Genomic DNA, 23,658 nt, shown 5'->3' on the forward strand with positions numbered 1-23,658 from the left:
TCGGTATATGTCGGCAGAGTGGTTCAAACACAGTGCGGGAAGCGGGGAGGACACCACGATGGCCGCAGAAGGACGCCGGACCGGACGAGGCTGCCGATGGACGCGATGGACGACGGGCAAGACACCCACGAGGGGCATCCAAACTGTAAGTATTTTTTTTCCCAGGAATCTTTCCTTCAAGTTCGGGGGTGCGCGCTATACGCCGGGGCGCGTTATAGCAAGATAAATACGGTATTATTCTCCCAGGCTATCATGCATTCCAGGAACAAAGATTGTCTCTGGACAGCCGCACTGTGAACAAATTGTAACCTTAAGGTTGTATATATATTTGATATCATTTGTTGTATTTTTTAGCTATGACTAAGCACTAGTTTCAGTGCGAAACGCGTCAGCAGTCAGGTTTTGTTTTATTTTGCTGTGACTCGTAGTGCTGTCCTTCTTTTAATAAAGGCTACAATTTGTTCAGAGTGCGGCTGTCCAGAGAAAATCTTTGTTCCTGCTTTGCTAAGTGCATTGCCTGCACCTGAGTTGTCTGCAGCGGAGGATATTCATCTGGGTTCCCACCTGGAGCGGCTATTCTCTTTTCCCTATCATGCATTCCAGGTGTTCGAACCTGTCCATCTCACAAGCCCAATCAGCTAAGGAAGGAACAAACTGTTGGAGCCCAACGTCTAGCGATAACAGAATGGGTTGCAGTATATTTAGACCCCCTGCACATTTGTTGCAACAGGAATATGTGGATGAAAAATTAGGTTGCTAGTACAAAGTTTACAGCATATATACTAAATAACACAAAGTATTGGGAGACCTGCCGCATTCCCATAGACACACTCCTAAACCTTGTGGACGGCCTTCCCACAAGAGTTGGAGCTGTTATAGCTGCAAAGGATGGGCCAACTCAATATTGAACCCTACAGACTAAGACTGGGATGCCATTAAAGTTCATTAGCCGGATTCAGTAAGACTTACGACGGCGTATCAGTAGATACGCCGTCGTAAGTCCGAATGCGCGCTGTCGTATCTTCAAACTGAGATACGCTTCTCTGTTGCCAAGATACGACCAGTGTAAGTCTCCTACACCATAGTATCTTAGCTGTATATTTACGCTGGCCGCTAGGGGCGTGTACGTGGATTTACGCCTAGAATATGTAAATTAGCAAGATACGCCGATTCACGAACGTCCGTACGCCCGTCGCAGTAAGATACAACGTTTACGTAAGACATACGCCGGCGTAAAGATAAACCACCAAAAAGATGGCACAGCCCATGCAAGGTATGGACGACGGAACAGCCATCGTATTTTACGTTGTTTGCGTAAGCGTACGTGAATGGGGCTGGGCGTAGGTTACGTTCACGTCGAAAGCATTGAGCCGACATCGTGACAAAGGGAGTATTTGCGACGTGATTCTGAGCATGCGCGCGCAAGCGCCGTACGAACGGCCCTCATTTACATGGGGTCACGGGTAATTTAAATGTAGCCTGCCCACTACATGCCTATTTTGAATTAGGCGGGGTTACGCCGGGCCATTTGCGCTACGCCGACGTAACTTAGGAGGCAAGTGCTTTGTGAATACAGTACTTGCCTCACTATGTTACGTCGGCGTAGTGCAAATGGGATGCGTTACGCCGGCTTAAACATACGCCGCTCTACCTGAATCCGGCTACATGTGCGTGTAAAGGCAGGTGTCCCAATACTTTTGGTAATATGGTATATATCGATGTTTCTTCAGTTGGGCTTTATACAGATGGCAGTTGTCAACGCATATGAACTAAATATTCAGTATACTCACAGAGAGGCCTTGGTGGGACACATTTATCTGTATTACAACAGGTGCTATTAAAGGATATGTAGAATCCAGCTGTAGTCATGCTTCCTGCCATATTACACTCTGATTGCTCTGCACATCGCGTATGAAATAGATGTCCATTCAATTTATTGTCACCTACACAACACAACAAGCATGTGTTTCTTTTAAAACGATTTAAAGTACATTTTCACTGAGTTGCATGCATGTTGCATGTTGAATTGCAGATTTTGTATTATATTTTAAACAATTTTAATTTTTTAGCCCCGCCCCCACCGCCATTCCTGCCTAAGCCAGAATGCCAGAACTGGAGAAAGTGCAGAGAAGAGCAACCAAACTGATAAGAGGCATGGAGGAGCTCAGCTATGAGGAAAGATTAGAAGAACTAAATCTATTCACTCTTGAGAAGAGGAGAATTAGGGGGGATATGATCAACATGTACAAATATATAAGAGGTCCATACAGTGTACTTGGTGTTGAGTTATTCACTTTACGGTCAACACTGAGGACAAGGGGGCACTCTTTACGTCTAGAGGAAAAGAGATTTCACCTCCAAATACGGAAAGGTTTTTTCACAGTAAGAGCTGTGAAAATGTGGAACAGACTCCCTCCAGAGGTGGTTCTGGCCAGCTCAGTAGATTGCTTTAAGAAAGGCCTGGATTCTTTCCTAAATGTACATAAAATAACTGAGTACTAAGATTTGTAGGTAAAGTTGATCCAGGGTAAATCCGATTGCCTCTCGGGGATCAGGAAGGAATTTTTTCCCCTGCTGTAGCAAATTGGATCATGCTCTGCTGGGGTTTTTTGCCTTCCTCTGGATCAACTGTGGGTATGGAGTTGGGTGTATGGGATTGTATTGTGTTTTTTATTTTGTTTGTTTATTTTTTTGAGGTTGAACTGGATGGACTTGTGTCTTTTTTCAACCTGACTAACTATGTGTACCCGGTCTTACAACCTCCTAGGATATATACAATTGTGCTCATAACTTTACTTACCCTGGCAGAATTCAAGATTTCTTGGCCATTTTTCAGAGAATATGAATGATAACACAAAAACTTGGCCTTGTGTTTTATATCATTGTCATGTTGGAATGTCCAAGTACGTCCCATGCGCAGCTTCCTGGCCGATGGATGCAAATGTTCCTCCAGTATTTTTTGATAACATACTGCATTCATCTTGAGATCAATTTTGAACAAATTTCCTATGCCTTTATAGCTCACACATCCCCCAAACATCAGCGATCCACCTCCGTGTTTCACAGTAGGGATGGTGTACCTTTCATCATAGACCTTGTTGACTCCTCTCCAAATGTAGCGTTTATGGTTGTGGCCAAAAAGCTCAATTTTGGTCTCATCACTACAAATGAATTTGTGCCAGAAGGTTTGAGTCTTGTCTCTGAGCTGTTTGGCGTATTGTAAGCGGGATACTTTGTGGCATTTGCGTAGTAATGGCTTTCTTCTGGCGACTCGACCATGCAGCCCGTCTTTCTTCAAGTGCCTCCTTATTGTGCGTCTTGTACAACCACACCACATGTTTTCAGAGAGTCCTGTATTTCTCCTGAAGTTATTTGTGTTTTTTTTTTTTGCATCCCGAACAATTTTCCTGGCAGTTGTGGCTGAAATTTTAGTTGGTCTACCTGACCGTGGTTTGGTTTCAACAGAACCCCTCATTTTCCACTTCTTGATCAGAGTTTGAACACTGCTGATTGGCATTCTCAATTCCCTGGATATCTTTTTATATCTCTTTCCTGTTTTATACAGTTCTACTACCTTTTCCGGCAAAACCTTTTGACAATTCTTTTGCTTTCCCCATGACTCAGAATCCAGAAACGTCAGTGCAGCACTGGATGAAAGATGCAAGGGTCTGTCTGGAGTCCAGAAACTCATTGATCTTTTATACACACACACTAATTACAAGCAAACAGATCACAGGTGAGGATGATTACCTTGAGGCCGAAATCACACTAGTACGGTGCGAATATCAGCTCTCTTATCTCTGCAGAGAGATAAGAGAAGTGTTCAGCAGATTAGCAACGTTTTAGATGCGAATTTGGAGACCTGGGAGAAGTTTCGGGTGAGAGGAGAGTGGGGGAGAAGTGTATTGAGCTGAATGAGAGAAATTCCTGAAGAGAACTGAACACATCTGCGAATCAGCTGCGTACCCATAGAAGATAATGGGATGGAATTCGCACCTGAGCCGCACCGCAATGCCTTAAAAACGCACACGGTTTTACTGCAATGCGCAGTGCGAATGCATCGCACATATGTGAACCAGCCTCATTGAAAACAATGGGCTAGATTCAGGTAGATCAGCGGATCTTTAGATCCGCGTGATCTATCTGATTTAAGATACGCTGCCGCAAGTTTGAGAGGCAAGTGGGTAATTCACAAACCACTTACCTCCAAACTTGCGGCGGCGTATCGCAAATCCCCCAGCGGAATTAAAATTCCGCGGCTAGGGGGAGTGTACTATTTAAATCAGGCACGTTCCCGCGCCGATTTAAATGAGCATGCGGCGTCCGTGAAATTTCCCGGCGTGCATTGCTCCCACTGACGTCACTAGGACGTCAGTGGTTTCGACTTGAGCGTAACTTGCGACGCGCGGGTTTCTGAATCGGCGTACGCAAACCACGTAAAAAAATTCAAAATCGACGCGGGAACGACGGCTTAACTTAACATTGGTTGCGCCTCATAGAAGCAGGGGTAAGTATACGCCGGGAAAACCGCTACGGAAACGTCATAACAACACTGCGTCGGGTCCGCGTACGTTCGTGAATTGGCGTATCTCGCTGATTTACATATTTCTCAACGTAAATCAGCGGGAACGCCCCCCGCGCCATTTTTAGATTGCAAATAAGATCCGACGGTGTAACACAGTTACACCTGTCGGATCTTAGCCAAATCTATGCGTAACTGATTCTATGAATCAGGCGCATAGATACGACCGGCCTAAGTCAGAGATACGACGGCGTATCAGGAGATACACCGTCGTATCTCTCTGTGAATCTGGCCCACTGTATTTAGAAATGTTCTGCGTATTGGATGCGGTTTAAGCCACACTCAATTCGCATAGGTGTGAACCTGGCCTTAATAGCCATTCAAACCCCTTTGTGTCAACTTGTGTGCATGTTATCAGGCCAAAATCAACAGGGTATGTAAACTTTTGATCAGGGTCGTTTGGGTAGTTTCTGTTGTGATTATGATTTTAAACGCAGTCGATTGATAATAAATGGCTTCAGCCAAACACTAACCATGAGTGAAAGAAACGTTTTTGTGTTGTCATTCATATTCTCTAAAAAATGGCCAAGAAATCATAAATTCTGCCAGGGTATGTAAACTTATGAGCACAACTGTGTGTATATTTTCCCCGAACAAGATTTTGTCTAAAGCAGAGAGGATGATAAAAATTAGAGACTAAATAAAATGAAGTGTCAGAAAAGGAAATGATTAATTTCATGGTGAAATCAATTTGGCCACCAAGGGCCAGATTCACAAATGAGATACGACGGCGTTTCTCCTGATACGCCGTCGTATCTCTGTTTCTATCTATGCGACTGATTCATAGAATCAGTTACGCATAGCTATTCCTAAGATCCGACAGGTGTAATTGTTTTACACTGTTGGATCTTAGGATGCAGTACCGCGGCCGCCGCTGGGGGGAGTTTGCGTCGTAAACCAGCGTCGGGTATGCAAATTAGGAGTTACGGCAGATCCACAACGGTTTTTCGCGTTCGCTACGTCGCCGCTAGTCTAGTTTCCCGTCGTAAAGTTACACTTTTTTTTTGGTGCCTTAACTTTAGTCAGCAAGTGTATTGCTGTCTAAAGTATGGCCGTCGTTCCCGCGTCTAAATTTAAAAATCAACGTCGTTTGCGTAAGCCGTCTGAGAATACGGAAGTACGCTACGCGCGTCGCCGTTCAAAAAAATGACGTCACGGCGCGCAAAGCACGGCGGGAGTTCGGAAACGGAGCATGCGCGGTAGGTCCGGCGCGGGAGCGCGCCTAATTTAAATGGCACACGCCCATTTTAATTGGCCCGCCTTACGCCGGAGGCCGCCGGCGTAGGTTTTCATCGCAAGTGCTTGGTGAATCAGGCACTTGCGATGAAAAATTGCGGCGGTGTAACGTATTTAGGATACGTTACGCCGCCGCGATTCTACGTGAATCTGGCCCCAAGTTCTGTGTGGAGGTTTCAGGGAATATGACGAGGAAGCGGAGGAATGCGTACTTCTTTTGTCGATATTGTAGAGGATCATTATGCAGGCATCTTGACTGGATGTACAGTTTGATATCTCCACAACCAAACCTTGGGCTCCCGGGACCGTATTGAAAGAATATAAACACTGCAGCGAATGTGCTGAAAAAAAACAGAAGCATGGGTCAGTTAGCAATAGGGTTGCTGTTAAGAACATAGCATTGACAACCTCCATTTTAAGTTCAGAAACGACATGTTATGGGTTAAGGAAAAAGTTAAAAAACCTACACATAAGTTTACGTGGTTCTTATTATCTAAAGACACCTTTCACCTAGTTATTTATGTATGATCAACATATGTATGGACTTTTGCCCTGGCTCATGTTTGTTTAAGATAAACTAAGTATAGTTCTACAACATTTGTGTAAACACAGAAAACATATGTTTTAGGTCACATCCATATATTAATTGAACTTGTATAACACGTACTAGCTAATGGTAAATGATTAACCTGAATGTATTCTTGAAATTACACGTATGCCTTTTGGGAAAACCCCTCCTATGTCCTTCTAAATCTGTATATATTCAGGGGCTCAGCCCGAGTAAAGGCAGATATCTTATGATCCACAAAGCATGCTTGTGTCCTGTGTTATTATTTGATATCTCCAGGCCTGTGGGGGCTTACGGAAACTCTTTCCTGCATTGAACCTATACCTGCCTGGGTGGTCTTGTAACCAAGGTTCATAAGAATTTGGAGGCTTCGTCCGGGAAAAGCAAATCTAACTGAGGTAGGAATCTTGTTTTGTCTTTGACTAAATATTTTCTTGCCTCAGCTCTGATTAAAGCTTTTTTGTACCATATAAAAAAAAATTAGTAGGGGATAAGAACCATGCCAGGAGGTTAATAGAAGAAGGGTTTTGGGTAAACCCATAGTAAGGTTTTTGGTAAACCCACAAAAGATAAGCAGTACTGCATAGACATTCCTTTAGGGAAGGAAAATTGAGTGGTTAATGAGGAAATAGACTCCGGCAGCCCCAAAATCTTTGCTTTTTTCTTTCTATCGCATAGAAGTATAAGTATTATTAAAAGTATAAGAATCATTTGTTGTGTGGATCAGAAGACTGTGTGGTAAGTCAGTCGTCTCCCACTTTCAATATGGGTCAGAAACAAGGTAAAGAAGGTCCTCCCCCTCCACCCAACCCAGGGGAAATATGTAAGGATTTTGTAGCTAGAATTTGTGGTACTAATTATGAACTTATAGACCCATGGGTTTCAAATTTAGCACGATGGACCACAGCCTTACACAGTACAGACCCGTTCCCCAAAAAAACGGTAGCAATACAGAATTCCACATCGATATGGTCAAAGGATTGTGTTTAGGAGATAAGAGAGCTTTCCCTTGGTACCCCGGGGACCCTCAATGGGATATGGATTATATGGAAAAGGGAGCAGAGAATTGGTTAAAATATGCCCCATATTGGTTCCCAAGGGAAAATATGAAACAGAAAAAGCCCACCAAATGTTTAAGTAAGGAAGATTATGATCAAAAACATAGAGAAGAAGCTAATAAAAAGAGAGTTGTCCCTGACCCGGCGGCAGCCCCCCCCCCCCCCGCATTACAACAAGATAGACAGCACCTACAGAGGCACGGACAGGAAGCCAGAGTTGAGGTAGTTGAACCAGAAGGGAGCAGGAGGAAGAACAGGGAGACACTGGGACAAGTAAAACATTTAGCCCCCCTAAAACAAAGAGAGGTTCCTGCAACAAGGAATTCTTAAAGAGACACTGTCACCCTACAACACCCCCATCAACCCAATAAAAAAGCCAGACGGCTCTTACAGGTTTGTACAAGACCTCAGAGCTATAAACAACCTGGTGGTGCCCATTGCACCCATAGTGCCTGATGTGCCATCACTCCTAACCTCCATACCACCCGATGCAGAGTATTTTTCTGTGATTTATTTATCAGATGTATTTTTTAGCATCCTTGTTGATGAGGAGACACAGCCAATCCTTGCTTTCTGTTTTTTTAAAAAAAAACTATTTTTTGCCAGATGACATGGTGTAGAATGCCCCAGGGTTATGTGGACTCCTGTAGTCTACTCAGTTGTGCCCCAGGCCACATTGCGGTCCTGGACTCCCTGCCATTGTTCTGTCCTACTCCAATATGTTGATTGATATGTAACCCAAGCCAGGTAGCCTGAAAAGAGGATGGTTCAGATCTGCTACATTGGTTGGCAGATAATGGTCGTAAAGTTTCCAAAAAGAAACTTCAATGGTGTCAGGAACTGTTGTATACCTTGGTTTTGTACTCACAAAAGGTGAAAGGAAAGTCAGTCACGAGCTGCGGCTCTCCATGGGTCTAGCCCCCCCACAGACCAAGAAGGATATGCTGTCCTTTCTTGGCATGATTGGCATGACTGCCGCCAATGCATACCTGACTGTTCCTACTATGATAACATTTTGAGACAAACCACAGGTACTGACATGCCAGATTGTATGACATGTATAATGCTTTTGTATACCTCAAAACTATGATAACAGCTCCTGGTCTTGGCCTCTGAGTATAGCAAAGGGTTACACCTATTTGCTAGGGACAACTGTACAACCATGACAGGAGTCCTGGCGCAAAAACATGGGAGGCAAACTGCGCCCTATCGTTTTTCCCCCAAGGGTTGTGCCTATGCCAGTGCAGGGCATGCTGGTGTGTCTCAGAGCTTTGGTATCCTGTGTGATGGTGGTGGAAATGGCTACATCATTCATTCTAGGACATGCAACCACACTACACTGTAGGGCACATACAGGGCAACAAGATGACATAGCCAAAGGCAATGCCTTAGCTGACAAAGCAGCAAGAGAAGCAGCATCCACACAGACAGCAGACATCCAAATGCCATTGCTCTCACCTGAAATCCCACTCCTAGATCAAACATTGCATGACCTCCAAGCATATGCCACAGACCAAGACATCCAGCAATGGAATAAAATAGGTGTGCAGACAAGCCCAGAAACTGGCCTTGTCTGCCAAGAGGGGAGACCATGTATCCCTGTAGCCAGCGCACCCATTTTTATTTCACAATACCATGGCATAGGTCACTGAGGGTGGAAAGTCACATGTGAACTTTTGGATAAGGATTTTTTCATTCCAGGTCTTCCCTCTCTCGTTAAGGCACTTGTTTCCAGATGCATCACATGCATTCGGAATAATCCCAGGAACCCTCACAAGGCAAAACATGAACATCTGATATATCCATCTACACCATTCACTCATTTACAAATTGATTTTACACACATGCCCAAACTAGGTAAAAGACAGGAATATTTGCTAGTAATAGTGGACATGTTTTCAAGATGGATAGAAGTGTTTGTAACAACAAAGGAAGATGCACAAACAGTAGTAAAAATTCTCACACAGGAAATCATTCCCAGATGGGGATGCCCATTTCAGATCAACTCAGACAATGGTCCTGCATTTGTGGCCAAAGTTTGTCAAGATCTAGTAAAGACACTGAAAATAGACTGGAAGTTTCATATTCCGTACCATCCCCAGAGCTCAGGTATAGTGGAGAGAATGAACAGAACCCTTAAAGATAAGATCAGGAAGGCCACTGGAGGTACGTATGCAAATTGGAAGAAGGTCCTACCATCTGTACTAGCCGAGGTAAGAATGACACCCTCTAAAAAGACAGGATACTCTCCTTTTGAAGTCTTAATGGGTAGACCATTCCCCACCCCATGGGCCAGACAGCCACTTATGTTAGAAAAAGGGGACCTAGATCTTATTCAGGAAGAATATGTAAAAAAACTTATTGAAACTTTAGATCAAGTTGAAAGGAATGTTGCTCGCACCTCTCCATCTTCTTCACAGAAACCAACTCATCCCTTTCAAGTGGGAGATGTCGTAGTGGTCCAGCAACTGAAGCGTACCAAGAAGGAAGAGTATCCATTTGGACCTCCGACTACAGTGATCGCGGTTACCCGAACAGCTATTCTGGTAGAAGGACAACAGGCTTGGATCCATGCTAGTCGTGTGAAGAAGGTGAACCAAACACCTAAGAAGCAAGCCAAAGATAAAGGAGGTGAAGAAGGTGATACAAATCCTCGAACAGTGAGTGAAGCAGGTGGAAAAAAAGTCTCTGAAGAAGATGACTTTGCTTATTTCACCACAGACTTCTGGGAAAGCCTTGTGCCTCTTATTCTGGGCTGCCCTGATCGTGTTCCTGCCAATTTGGCTGACAACTAACTGTATTTATCATCCTGAAGATTTGGGACACATAAAGAGCATTTGTGGAGCCTCTAACACTCCACAACAGAATAATATGAATAATACACATGACAGACACAAGAGAAATGAAAACTCAGAAAGTTTTACAGATAAAATGTTATTATTGAAGTTTAAATATGCCTATGCCCAGAAGTCTGGATATGAAAAATGTTGGATATGTAGTAAACTCCATCCTAGCACTGCTAGAATCCCCCTAATGGCAGTACCTCTAAACTTCACCCCCCTCCTTAATGGCACACCTCCTCTCATCCTTACAAATGTCATAAGAACGCTTTCAAATAATACCCTTACTTTTCAAATTATTAGTAGAAGTTATTTCCCAGACTGGTGTTTTAGGTTGGGGAACTCCACAAAGGGAGCTGAAGTTTGCCAACAAGCTAAAATTAACTTTTCAATGAGTTCAATTGAAAGCCCTTTCTTTCACACTTCAGAACCTGCCCTAAACACCACTCTAATGGACTTTCTTAACTCTAGTTCCACTTCCACAGTAGGACAATTTTTGTCAAGTTTAACCTTTTCCAGTCTTTCTGATGAAATGATGACAATATTTAACAAACGACCCCTAGCTTTAGGAAACAGTATTTATATCTGTTGTGGGAAAACATGTTATCCATGGATTCCCATGGACCCTCAGGGATGGTGTTACCTTGCATCACTGATCCCTATAATGGGTGTGTTGGGGGATGATAAGGGAAGACACCTATTAGAGGCCAGTATGCATCCCAGATACCCCCTTAAGCATCGTGAAAGACGGGATTTATTCCAAGAAAAGGATATGGCATGGGCATGGTTTCCCTCATGGAGTGGGTGGGGAATAGACTTAATGAAAAGGTTGAATAATTATACTGGAATTATTGATGAAATAATGGAAAAGAATTCTGATGATATTACTAAATTAAATATAGAAACTAGAGCAATTAGAAAACAATTAGAATTACATGAGTTAGCCATATAAAGCATGAGTGCTGCTTTAACTGGGTTATGTGAAAATACAGAAGATTATGAGTGTTGTACCTGGTTCCATAACACAAGTATTGAGGTACCAGATTATTATGATATAATTGCACAACACCGAAAAGAAGTAAGCAAATTACAAGATGAAGCTAGAAATATTGCCAAGACATGGGATCCTTTTGCAAACTTAAGTTCTGGAGTAGGAATACTGACATGGTTAAAAAGTGCTGCCATAACCATCATTATGATTATTCTTTTTGTTTTGTTCCTATATGCTTGTTATAAGCTTATAATGTGCATAATTGTTAAGGCATCCCGAACCCCTGATCCTGCTGCTGCGAATAGGATTTATCTGAGTATGTATTATGATAAAAGAAGGATTATATAACTGTGAGACATACTATGTCTCAAAAGAGAGGATTTGTTAAGAACATAGCATTGACAACCTCCATTTTAAGTTCAGAAACGACATGTTATGGGTTAAGGAAAAAGTTAAAAAACCTACACATAAGTTTACGTGGTTCTTATTATCTAAAGACACCTTTCACCTAGTTATTTATGTATGATCAACATATGTATGGACTTTTGCCCTGGCTCATGTTTGTTTAAGATAAACTAAGTATAGTTCTACAACATTTGTGTAAACACAGAAAACATATGTTTTAGGTCACATCCATATATTAATTGAACTTGTATAACACGTACTAGCTAATGGTAAATGATTAACCTGAATGTATTCTTGAAATTACACGTATGCCTTTTGGGAAAACCCCTCCTATGTCCTTCTAAATCTGTATATATTCAGGGGCTCAGCCCGAGTAAAGGCAGATATCTTATGATCCACAAAGCATGCTTGTGTCCTGTGTTATTATTTGATATCTCCAGGCCTGTGGGGGCTTACGGAAACTCTTTCCTGCATTGAACCTATACCTGCCTGGGTGGTCTTGTAACCAAGGTTCATAAGAGTTGCCACCTGTCCGGAATTCACCCGGACAGTTCGGGTTTGGAATCATGTGTCCGGGTTTCAAACTGCGGGAAGCCCGGACACAATATACAATAGGGTAGTACAAATTATAAATAATTTCCTTCCTGGCTGGAGGACAACCAACATTATCTAGCACTTTGCCCCCCCCCCCCCCCCAGCTCCTGGCCTGTCGTTCATTGGATTTCATTTCTTTCAATGACCGAAGCTCAGCATTTCCTGAAACCTGTGTCAGGAAAAGGTAATCTAGAGCCGAGGGTGAACATGACATATTGCGCCCCCCACCAAAATGTATGAGAATTATGTGTCAGCAACCCCCCCCCCCCCAAAAAAAAAACCAAGCACTAATCTGCATGCTTACCACTAAGCATAAAGTCCCCCTCCTCCCACATGCCCCCAGCTCAAATCCTCTCCTTCTGTATATGCTCCCAGCACAATTACCCCCCCTCAATTCCCCCCCCCCCCCCCTGAGCACAAATCCTCTCCCCACTCAGAATCCCAACCCCCCACTCTAGCACAATCCCCCCTCCCCCAAATGTCCCCTCCTAGCACAAATGCCCTTCAAATTTCCCTACTAGCACAAATCCCCCCCAAACAAATTCCCCTTCCCAATCCCCCAGCACAGATCTCCTTCCCTCAAATTGTCCCCTCCTAGCACAAATACCCCACCCCCCCACCCACCACCACCATATTACCTTTTCTAGTGCAAACCCCCAAATCCCTCCTTCTAGCACAAATCCTCTTTCCTCCTCCCCCTCTCAACACAAATCCCCCTCCCCAAAAAATGCCCCCCCCCCCCAGCACAAATCCCCCCCAATCCCCCATCATGAGGTCAGGACATCATATGACGTCCAGCAGGATAACAAGCCGGCGCGCACCCCTTGGAGGTGCTGTGTGTCAGTCTGACACCCCGCATCTCCGATTGTGGTAAGAAGCCTCTGACAGAGACTTCTTACCACGTGATCAGCCGTGACCAATCACAGCTGATCATTGCATGAACCAGGAAGTGCCGGTTAATGACATTCCTTGGTTCATGCTGACAGGGAGAGCCGATCGGTGGGGGGTGTCTGTGCTGATAGTCAGTACATTGATTATCAGCACAGCCCCATCAGATGTGCCCATCAGCTGCCAATCAGTGCCCAACAGCTGCCAGCAGACAGTGCCCCGATTAATATAGTTTGCCAGTGCCCCGGCTGCGCTACCTGACCCACAAATTCTATGAGTTTGGCAACAAGTGCGGAAGGATGCTGGCTAGAGCCCTTAGGGGCCAACGGGAGACAGGCCATGTCCACAAACTAAAATCTACGGCGGGTGCGACGGTCGTTCATTCGTCCAAGATCGCAGCGGCATTTCGGGACTTTTATGCCCAGCTCTACCACCTACCGGATACGCTACCTGGCGTCTCCGAATCGCAACGGGTTGCCAAAATACTCCAATACCTATCGGAAGCGCAGCTCCCCCGGCTGGAGGCTCCGGTGAGCAAGCAACTAGATGCACCTATTACCGTCGCAGAAATTCGGGCGGTAGTGAAAGAACTCCCTAATGGGAAGAGCCCTGGCCCTGATGGCTACACTAATGCCTACTACAAGAAATATGTAGAGGAACTGTCAGGTCATATGTGCGCATACTTCACAGCTTTGGCCGCTGGCACAGCAATGCCACCTGAGGCTCTACTGGCCCACATTTCGGTCCTCCCAAAGGAGGGGAAGGACCACACCCTACCAGGTAGCTATAGGCCTATATCGCTACTGAATACCGACATTAAGATCCTGGCCAAGATTTTGGCCAATAGGCTTAAACCGGTGCTCCCGTCTGTAGTCCACCTGGACCAAACTGGCTTCATTATGGGCAGGGAGGCGAGGGACAATGTAAACAGGGCACTCCAGCTAATCCATTGGTGGAGTCGCAGGCAGACCCTCAGCCGTGTCTTTTGCTCTCTACTGATGCCGAGAAGGCATTTGACCGGGTGGACTGGACGTATATGAAAACAGTCTTGACAGAGCTTGGCCTAGGCCCCAATATGCTAACCTGGATATCCTCTCTGTATAGCTCCCCGTCTGCCAGAGTCAAGGTGAACGGCTTGCTATCAGACCCCTTTCCGATCAGCAACGGAACACGGCAGGGGTGCCCGCTGTCACCCCTCGTGTTCGCCTTAACGCTTGAGCCACTGCTTAGCAGGATTCGCCTTAATAGCAATATCAGGGGACTCACCGTTGGCCCAAGGGAACATAAGTTGTCCGCGTATGCGGACGACGTATTGTTCTATGTATCTGAACCCTTGCTGTCCTTACCCAATATTATGGCGGAGCTAGCCGAGTTTAACCTTTTGTCTAATTTTAAGATAAATTATGCCAAGTCGGAGATCCTGTCACTGAACATACCTCAGGGCCTGCGCTCCCAGCTGCAATCCGCCTTTTCGTTTACGTGGTGCCAGACATCCCTGAAGTACCTAGGAATCCAGTTACCAGCGAGCTGTGCTCAGCTATATGAGTGCAACTACACCCCGCTGCTCTCTTCCATCAGGGTGGACTTAAAGAGGTGGGATAGGACGGCCTTCTCGTGGATGGGCCGGGTCAGTGTACTTAAAATGAATGTGCTCCCCAGAATCTTGTTTTTCTTACAGATGATCCCAATTGCTCTGCCTCGGGCCTTCTTCTCAAGCCTCAACAGTCTGTTCATTCAGTATGTCTGGAGTGGGAAATGTCCACGGCTAGCCCTCCGTATATTGCAACGCCCTAAGTCTGCGGGTGGGCTGGGGGTGCCGGTGATGCGAAGGTACTACGAGTCGATAGCTCTCCAGCGCATTCTGGATTGGTATCATAATGTCCGGCATAAGGTATGGGTGCCCTTGGACAAGTTCCTGGCGGGGCGTAATCTGGCTCACGCCCCGTGGGTACCTAGGGAACATAGGGGGCTGTCGGGACTGGTGTCCCCTTTTGCCGTCCATGCCCTGGCGACCTGGGATGCCTTAAATAAGACGGGGGGGCTTGCGCTGCCGACCTCCCCGCTGTCGCCCCTAGGGGGCTTCCCCTGGTTCACTCCAGGGGAACACCCGTCCTTTTTTCGGACGTGGGCGGCGGACGGGGAGTCTAGGTGCGGGAGATTCGTTCAGGACCGGGGCTTGCTGTCCCTGGAGGCGCTGAGGGAGCAATATGGTCCCTTCCTTATGGATGAATGGCGGTACCGGCAACTCAGCCATTTCCTCAATACCCTACCCCACGGGGTCAGGTCGCCCACGCAGGCCTCCCCTTTTGAACGTCTCTGTATGTCCCAGGAGGCTGTCCCCCATGCTATCTCAGCCTTATATGCCCTGATATACTCTCTGCGGAAAGATGGGAAACCCAGGTTCATAAGGGAGTGGGAGGTTGACCTGCAACACAGCTTTTCTGAACCCCAATTGGACCATATGTATAGACTCACACATTCGAGCACGGTCGATACGAGGATGCAGGAAAATAGTTATAAGGTGCTTACTAGGTGGTATAGGGTACCCACCAGGCTTGCCCAGATGTATCCATCTCTCCCAGATGCATGCTGGCGGGAGTGTGGCCAACGGGGCACTTTCCTACATATTTGGTGGGAGTGCCCCAGGCTGCGCCCCTTCTGGCAAGACGTCCATGCCCAGATCAGGTTGATCTTGGATGTGGAGCTACCGGATTCCCCACTGGAGTCCTTGCTTCACTTCCCTACCATCCCAATCAGTCAATACCGCAAGTCTGCACTGCCTCATCTACTCAATGCGGCCAGACGGCTGATCCCGATATATTGGAAGACGCCCCAGGTACCGACCCGCTTAGAGTGGGTAACTATGGTAAATAAACTCATGGAGGCTGAGAAGTGGATGGCGCAGTGCAAAGACAGATATGATAAGTTCTACCTCATATGGGCAACCTGGATACACTATGTTGAAGACCAGCCGGAGCTTGAGCCCACCCGGAGGGCTGGTCCCTCCGGTGGGAGACCAGGTATTGGAAATGGGGATACTACCGGTAGCCTTGAAGCTGTCGTTGACTAGGACTGTTAGAGCCATTTTGGAGATGTCATAATCTATTTCATGTCTTGCTGTACGGATGCACATGTGTTGGATGCTACCCCTACCCCCCCCCCCTTTTTTTTTCCTTTCCCCCTTTCCACCTTTCCCCTCCCCCATTCCTTCCCTGTCTATATGTGACCCATTCCATGTTTCCCTTCTTCCCTGATTGTTCCATTGCATAAGGATCTACTACTCGAAGGCCTGTTCTCTATGTAATATCTTATGGGGGGGCGTCCCTCCAGATGGGAAGCGCCCAGGTGGTGAGGGTAGGGTGGTACATTATGGAAGTGGTTTATATTGTGCCTTGATTATGTTGCTAACCATTCACCCTGCTGTGCCTCCGGGTTTGGGCGTGCCCCTGGGGAGGGGGGTTTACCACTAGGTTCAGTGTGATTGCCCGAGATGAGATCCCGATTGATGTGCAATGTGATTCCTATAATTCCAGTAATTTACCTAATGGGCCATGTTGGCCGAATGTTTATGTGTTTATCTGTCTTGTGCAAAACTTTATTTGAAAAATTTGAAAAATCTGAAAAATAAAGATTATACAAAAAAAATATAGTTTGCCAGTGCCCACCACAGTGCCAATCAGTGTCCACCACAGTGCCAATCAGAGCCCATCACAGTGTCAATCAGTGACCAGCTGTAACACCTGTCAGTACCTCATCAGCACCTCATCATCAGTGTTGCCCATCATTGCCACCTATCAGTGCCAATCAGTACTGCCTATCAGTGCCAATCAGTGCTGCCTGTCTGTGCCCATCACAGCCGCCTATCAGTGCCCATCATAGCCACCTGTCAGTGCCCATCAGTGCCATCTATCAGTGTCGCCTATCAGTGCCCATCTGTGCTGCATATCAGTGGTGCCCATCAGTTCTGCATATCAGTGCCACCGATCAGTGCCCATAATTTCTACATATCAGTGCCTCCTCATCAGTGCCTTTCAGTGCCCATCTGTTCTGCATATCATTGGTGCCCATCAGTTCTGCATATCAGTGCCACCAATCAGTGCCCATAATTTCTACATGTCAGCGCCTCCTCATTAGTGCCCATCATTGTCAACTCATCAGTGCCCATCAGTGTCGCCTCATCAGTGCCCTTCAGTGAAGGAGAAAACAAAATGTTATGACAGAAACTAAGAAAAACTTTTTTTTTTTTTTTAATTTGCCTCTATTTTAGTTTGCATAGCAAAAAATAAAAACCCCAGAGGTGATCAAACACCACCAAAAGAAATCTCTATATGTGGGAAGAAAATGATAAAAATGTAATTTGGGTACAGTGTAGCACGACCGCGCAATTGTCATTCAAAGTGTGACAGCGCTGAAAACTAAAAATTGTCCTGGTCAGGAAGGGGCGAAAGTGCCCGGTATTGAAATGGTTAATGAAACCTATTGATGGTTATGCCAAGGAACATTAAATCTGACCTCTCTATGTACACCACATTGATCCTATTAACCACTTCCGGACCGCCGCATGTACATATACGTCGGCAGAATGGCACGTACAGGCACATTGGCGTACCTGTACGTCCCTGCCTAGACGTGGGTCTGGGGTTCGATCGGGACCCCCCCGGTACATGCTGCGGTTCCCGTGGCTTCAGGAGCGATCCGGGACGACGGCGCGGCTATTCGTTTCTAGTAGCCCCCTCGCGATCGCTCCCCGGAGCTGAAGAACGGGGAGAGCCGTATGTAAACACAGCTTCCCCGTGCTTCACTGTGGCGGCTGCATCGATCGAGTGATCCCTTTTATAGGGAGACTCGATCGATGACGTCAGACCTACAGCCACACCCCCCTACAGTTGTAAACACACACTAGGTGAACCCTAACTCCTACAGCGCCCCCTGTGGTTAACTCCCAAACTGCAACTGTCATTTTCACAATAAACAATGCAATTTAAATGCATTTTTTGCTGTGAAAATGACAATGGTCCCAAAAATGTGTCGAAATTGTCCGAAGTGTCCGCCATAATGTCGCAGTCACGAAAAAAAATCGCTGATCGCCGCCATTAGTAGTAAAAAATAAAAAAATAAAAAAACTATCCCCTATTTTGTAAACGCTATAAATTGTGTGCAAACCAATCGATAAACGCTTATTGCGTTTTTTTTTACCAAAAATATGTAGAAGAATACGTATCGGCCTAAACTGAGGAAATTTTTTTTTTTATATATATATATATGTTTTTGGGGGATATTTATTATAGCAAAAAGTAAAAAATATTGCATTTTTTTCAAAATTGTCGCTCTATTTTTGTTTATAGCGCAAAAAATAAAAACCGCAGAGGTGATCAAATACCACCAAAAGAAAGCTCTGTTTGTGGGGAAAAAAGGACGCCAATTTTGTTTGGGAGCCACGTCGCACAACTGCGCAATTGTCTGTTAAAGCGACACAGTGCCGAATTGTAAAAACCCCTTGGGTCATTTAGCAGCATATTGGTCCGGTCCTTAAGTGGTTAACAGCAATAGGTAAAAGATTAGAACCTTTACTCAACAAGCCAGAGTGATCAGGAAAATACAGTCACCTCATTTGACCCGTCATATTAATTTACTGCTCTGACTGCCCAAAGCAATTAAAGGCTTGCCTAGGATAACCGGATTCGGGTATCTGCAATGCTTTGTAATGCATAATTAAGGGTCGTGTTCACTTACCTATCATCAGAATTGTGGAGAAGACGCAGGTTGTAGTGACTGGGCTCTTCATATTGGCTGAACATGTCGCCGTCCTCTGTGCGGAAGGTGTGTTCTTTGACATCTGCTGCCAGTCCCTGAGGACCGGGGGAGAGAAACTCTTCTCTAGAGATAGAAAACAATCACAGCTATGAAATAACTCATGTCTAGTTTACAAAAAACACCCTTTAGTTCACTCACTAAAAGTGGGCCTTTTAGGCCAGGTTCACACCTATGCGAATTGAGTGCAGCTTAAACCGCATCCAATACGCAGAACATTTCTAAATACATTGTTTTCAATGAGGCTGGTTCACATATGTGCGATGCATTCGCACTGCGCATTGCAGTAAAACCGTGTGCGTCTTTTAGGTATTGCGGTGCGGCTCAGGTGCGAATTCAAGCCCATTATCTTCTATGGGTACGCAGCTGATTCGCAGATGTGTTCAGTTCTCTTCAGGAATTTCTCTCATTCAGCTCAATACACTTCTCCCCCACTCTCCTCTCACCCGCAACTTCTCCCAGGTCTCCAAATTTGCATCTAAAACATTGCTAATCTGCTGAACACTTCTCTTATCTCTCTGCAGAGATAAGAGAGCTGAAATTCGCACCGCGCTAGTGTGATTCCGGCCTTAGAAGTTTCACACTAGCCACATGTTAAAAAAAAAAAAAAGTTTGCTGTTTTCCTTTTTTCTTTAAACTTTATTGAAATGTCAAAATGACATTTAATCAGATCTACTCAGTTCTTATATCTCTGGTTCACCCTAGTCTTCCCCGAACATGTCTGTTTGGGAAAGTGAACTCCAAACTATTATTTGCCTTAACAAATGGGAAAAATGTTTCATATTGACTCACAAATTATCAGTAGCTCCTAGAGCAGTGGCGGGCGGTGAATTTTTTTAAGGGGGGGGGGCGAGATGCCCCCCCACCCGGTCAGTTGGTCGGTTGCACTTACCCCATCACCGGCGGCTTCCCCTGCCCGGCGACCTCCTGTTCTCCCTCTCTCCACGGGTAATCACGGCGGCGGTAGGGTGACCACGTGTCCCGGATTGCCCGAGACAGTCCCGCATTTTGTAGGTCTGTCCCGGACACCTTCATTCAAGGACAATACAGTGTCCTGGAATGAAACTGACACAGCAGCCCCCCGAGCCAATCCGATGCCCCCAAAAAAGGCCGCCACATCACTGCTTTACTCACTGACAATACTTGCCCTGGCTGGGAATGCCTGGAGGAGCACAATCCCCACCCCCTGCTTGTGATTGGAGAAATTATAAATCCCGCCTCTTGTGTCCAATCACTGTGCTGTGATTCGTTACAGAACAAACTGATTTTTGGGAAGGGGGGTGTCCCTGAATGGTAGTTTGGAAATGTGGTCACCCTAGGCGTCGGTGGCTTCTGTTTCCTTCCTCCTCCTTGGTGGCCAATCGGGAGTCTTCTCTTTTCGGCCTCACACCCGCTTCTGATTGGCCGGATTGAGGATCAGTGTTTCAACAGCAAAACCCAGGTGGGCTCAGTTTGCATACTCTGTGACTCGAGCCCACCCTATTTTGAAGCCTATTAGAGCCCCAGGTGCTTCAAAAAAAACTGTCCGCTGTCATTTATGCACCTGGTGCTCTGAAAGGGGCCGGACGCATGAATAGGGGGTGGCCGTGGTGGATAGATGCATACTATGCATAGGGGGTGGCATGGAGAGAGGGGGCAGCCCCCCCCGGGTGCCCCTAATGGATGGGCCGCCACTGTACTAGATAGAGTAAAGGATTCAAATACCTGCTGGTGATGTCACAACTCACAAGGCACCATGACTCATGTATGGTAGGATTGGCCACCAATTAAAGCATTTTGGAGAACATTATTGTTTTTTTCTGTTCAGTTGTAGACACAAAGCTTCCACAATCGCCAAGGATTGCATTATTGGGGAAGATCCACATACATAGACTGCGCGCAGCACATATGTAAGATACGCTACGCCGCTGTAACTTACCTGGCTTTAATTTGAATCCTCAACGTATTCGCGCCGTAAGTTACGGCGGTGTAGTGTATCTCTCGCGGCGGAATTCAAATTGGGTGGGTAGGGGGCGTGTTTCATTTAAATGAAGCGCGTCCCCGCGCCGAACGAACAGCGCATGCGTCGTCTATATAAACTCCCAGGGTGCATTGCTCCAAATGATGTCGCAAGGACGTCATTGTTTTCAACGTGAACGTAAATGGCGTCCAGCCCCATTCACGGACGACTTACGCAAACAACGTAACATTTTTAAAATTAGACGCGGGAACGACGGCCATACTTAACATTGAGTACGCCACCACATAGCAGCTTTAATTATACGCCGGAAAAAGCCGAACGGAAACAACGTAAAAAAAAATGCGACGGCCGGTCGTACGTTCGTGGATCGTCGGAAATAGCTAATTTGCATACTCAACGCGGATTACTACGTGAACGCCACCTAGCGGACGCCAAAAAATTGCATCTAAGATCCTGTCGGATCTAACACAGATGCCGTCGTATCTTGTTTTGTGGATGCCAAAACAAAGATACGACGCGCAAAATTCAAAATTACGTGGCGTAATTTCTTTGAGGATCTGCCCCATTGTCTATAATCACAGTCAGGGCCTATTAAATCACCCAAAAAAGATATCCTTTGTCTGTTCCTATCAGTGGCTAGAGCCATTAGAAATTGTCAACTTTGCCCTCCTTGGTAGAATGGATATTAGAACTAGACTCTATTGGAGATTGGGAGAACCTATTATCCCAGAAAAATGGCAGAGCGCAACAATAAAAAAAAAACATAGACTGCATGGTCAATATTTAGATGTTCTGCCCCGTACACGCGGTCAGAATTTCCGACAAGAAAAGACTGATGTGAGCTTTTGGTCGGAAATTCCGATCTTGTGTAGGGTCCATCTCACTTTTCCTGTCTGAATTTCCACCAACAAAAATTTGAGAGCTGGTTCTCAAATTTTACAATGGAAAAATTCCAATCTGAAATTCAGATCGTCTGTAGCAATTCCGACACCCAAAATTCCGATGCATGCTCGGAAACAATTCAACGCATGCTCGGAAGCATTGAACTTAATTTTCTCGGCTCGTCGTAGTGTTGTACGTCACCGCGTTCTTGACGGTTGAAAGTTCAGAGAACTTTTGTGTGACCGTGTGTATGCAAGCCAGAGTCTTGTAGAGCGGGAGAATTATCGTTTTATCTCTGGAGTTAATCCCCTTTTTAAAGAGGAAGTAAACCCTCTCTAAAAAATGTAATTAAAAAAGGCAAAGGCATAATGAGCTAGTATGCATAGCATACTAGCTCTTTATGTAGTACTTACCTGAGATCGAAGCCCCCGCAGCGGTCCTGGGTGACCTCCTCCATCGCCGACATGATACCTAGAGTGACTTCCATGTATCGCTACTCCAGCGCTGTGACTGGCCGGAGCAGTGATGAAGTATACGTGCGGGTGCCGCCACTAACGGCATGATGGCCGTTAGAAGCGTCACGCTCAGTGCCGCATGCGATGTCTACGGCGCATGCGCCGTAGACATAGGTGCAGGTACTTTCTGCAAATATCTCCCAAACATTTTTTTTTATATCAAATGTGAGTGAATTGGGACAAAGCTGAGTTGATTAATAGGCAGGGCTTTTTTTCAGCAGGAACGCAGAGGAACCCAGTTCCGGCACCTCTATTGATGCTTGCTGCTCAGAGATCTATTGTCACTGGTGGGGATCTATTGATGCTTAGTGCTTAGAGATCTATTGTCACTGGTGGGGATCTATTGATACTTGCTGCTTAGAGATCTATTGTCACAGGTGGGGATCTATTGGTGCTTGCTGCTTAGAGATCTATTGTCACTGGTGGGGATCTATTTTTGCGGGGAGGTCTCTTGTTGCTGGGTAGATCTATTGTTGCTAGTGGTGGGTCTTATGTTTCTAGGGGGAAGAAATTGTTGCTGGTAAGGATCTACTGTTGAGGGAGAGGTCTATTGTTGCTGCCTCCTGAAGGGTCTATTGATGCAGTCTGCTGGGACATCTGTTGTGCTACCGGGGGTCCATTGTTGCTGGGGTGGTATTTTGTTGTGTGGGGGCTTTATTTTTGCTGGGGTGAGGTCTATCATTGCTGAAGGGGTCAACTGTTGCTGGGGTAAAGTCTATTGTTACTCACTGAAGGGGATCTATTTTACTGTCTTTCTTTGTTATCATTAACAAATTCCATGCAAATCACTTAGTAGCAAAAATAATACTTGGTTCTGTATTCTATAAAATGGGCGGTACAGGCGGGTAGGTGGAACCAAGGAACGGTGCTCAGGGGCGGGTAGGGAGCAGAAATAAAGGGTGAAGGTTGGAGTTCCTGCACCTATTCTCTGAGAAAAAAAGCCCTGTTAATACGTCATCTAGAAAATCGGCAATTTACTGTATACTTGAAATAAATGAACAGACAAGTTAAAGTAGGTGTTTATTTTTTAAAAACATGAAATTAGTAATAAAATAAATAACGTAGATTTGCATGACAAAAAGCACAGGTGAAATATACAAAGCTATAAATAGATGAAGAACAGCAGTTTGAGAACCCCAAAATCCACAAGGGCTGGTGTAGATGACAATATTGGTCAAGGAAAGAGGGGGTGCCAAAGGAAAATGATGAATCATATATTTGTACTTTTCAATTTTTTTTTCCAACACATAGGGCGAGATTCAGGTAGGACTTACGCCGACGTATCTTCTTATACGCCGCGTAAGTCCACGAATGCGCCGCATTCTTGA

The 23,658-nt window shown here is 45.6% G+C and overlaps 1 protein-coding gene across 1 annotated transcript in view; it reads right to left on the reverse strand.

The window, feature by feature from the left end:
- The window catches only part of LOC120915809, a 30,895-nt gene that overhangs the window by 6,471 nt on the left and 766 nt on the right, over positions 1-23,658 (reverse strand). The window contains exons 2-4 of the mRNA XM_040326609.1: positions 18,896-19,039; positions 6,031-6,159; positions 1,791-1,943 (exon numbers count right to left, since the gene is read on the reverse strand). Of these exons, the coding sequence (XP_040182543.1) occupies positions 1,791-1,943; positions 6,031-6,159; positions 18,896-19,039 (426 nt within the window). The remainder of the gene's footprint in view (positions 1-1,790; positions 1,944-6,030; positions 6,160-18,895; positions 19,040-23,658) is intronic.

The sequence above is a fragment of the Rana temporaria genome, chromosome 10, assembly GCF_905171775.1.
Source record: "Rana temporaria chromosome 10, aRanTem1.1, whole genome shotgun sequence".
Classification (NCBI taxonomy): Eukaryota; Metazoa; Chordata; class Amphibia; order Anura; family Ranidae; genus Rana; species Rana temporaria.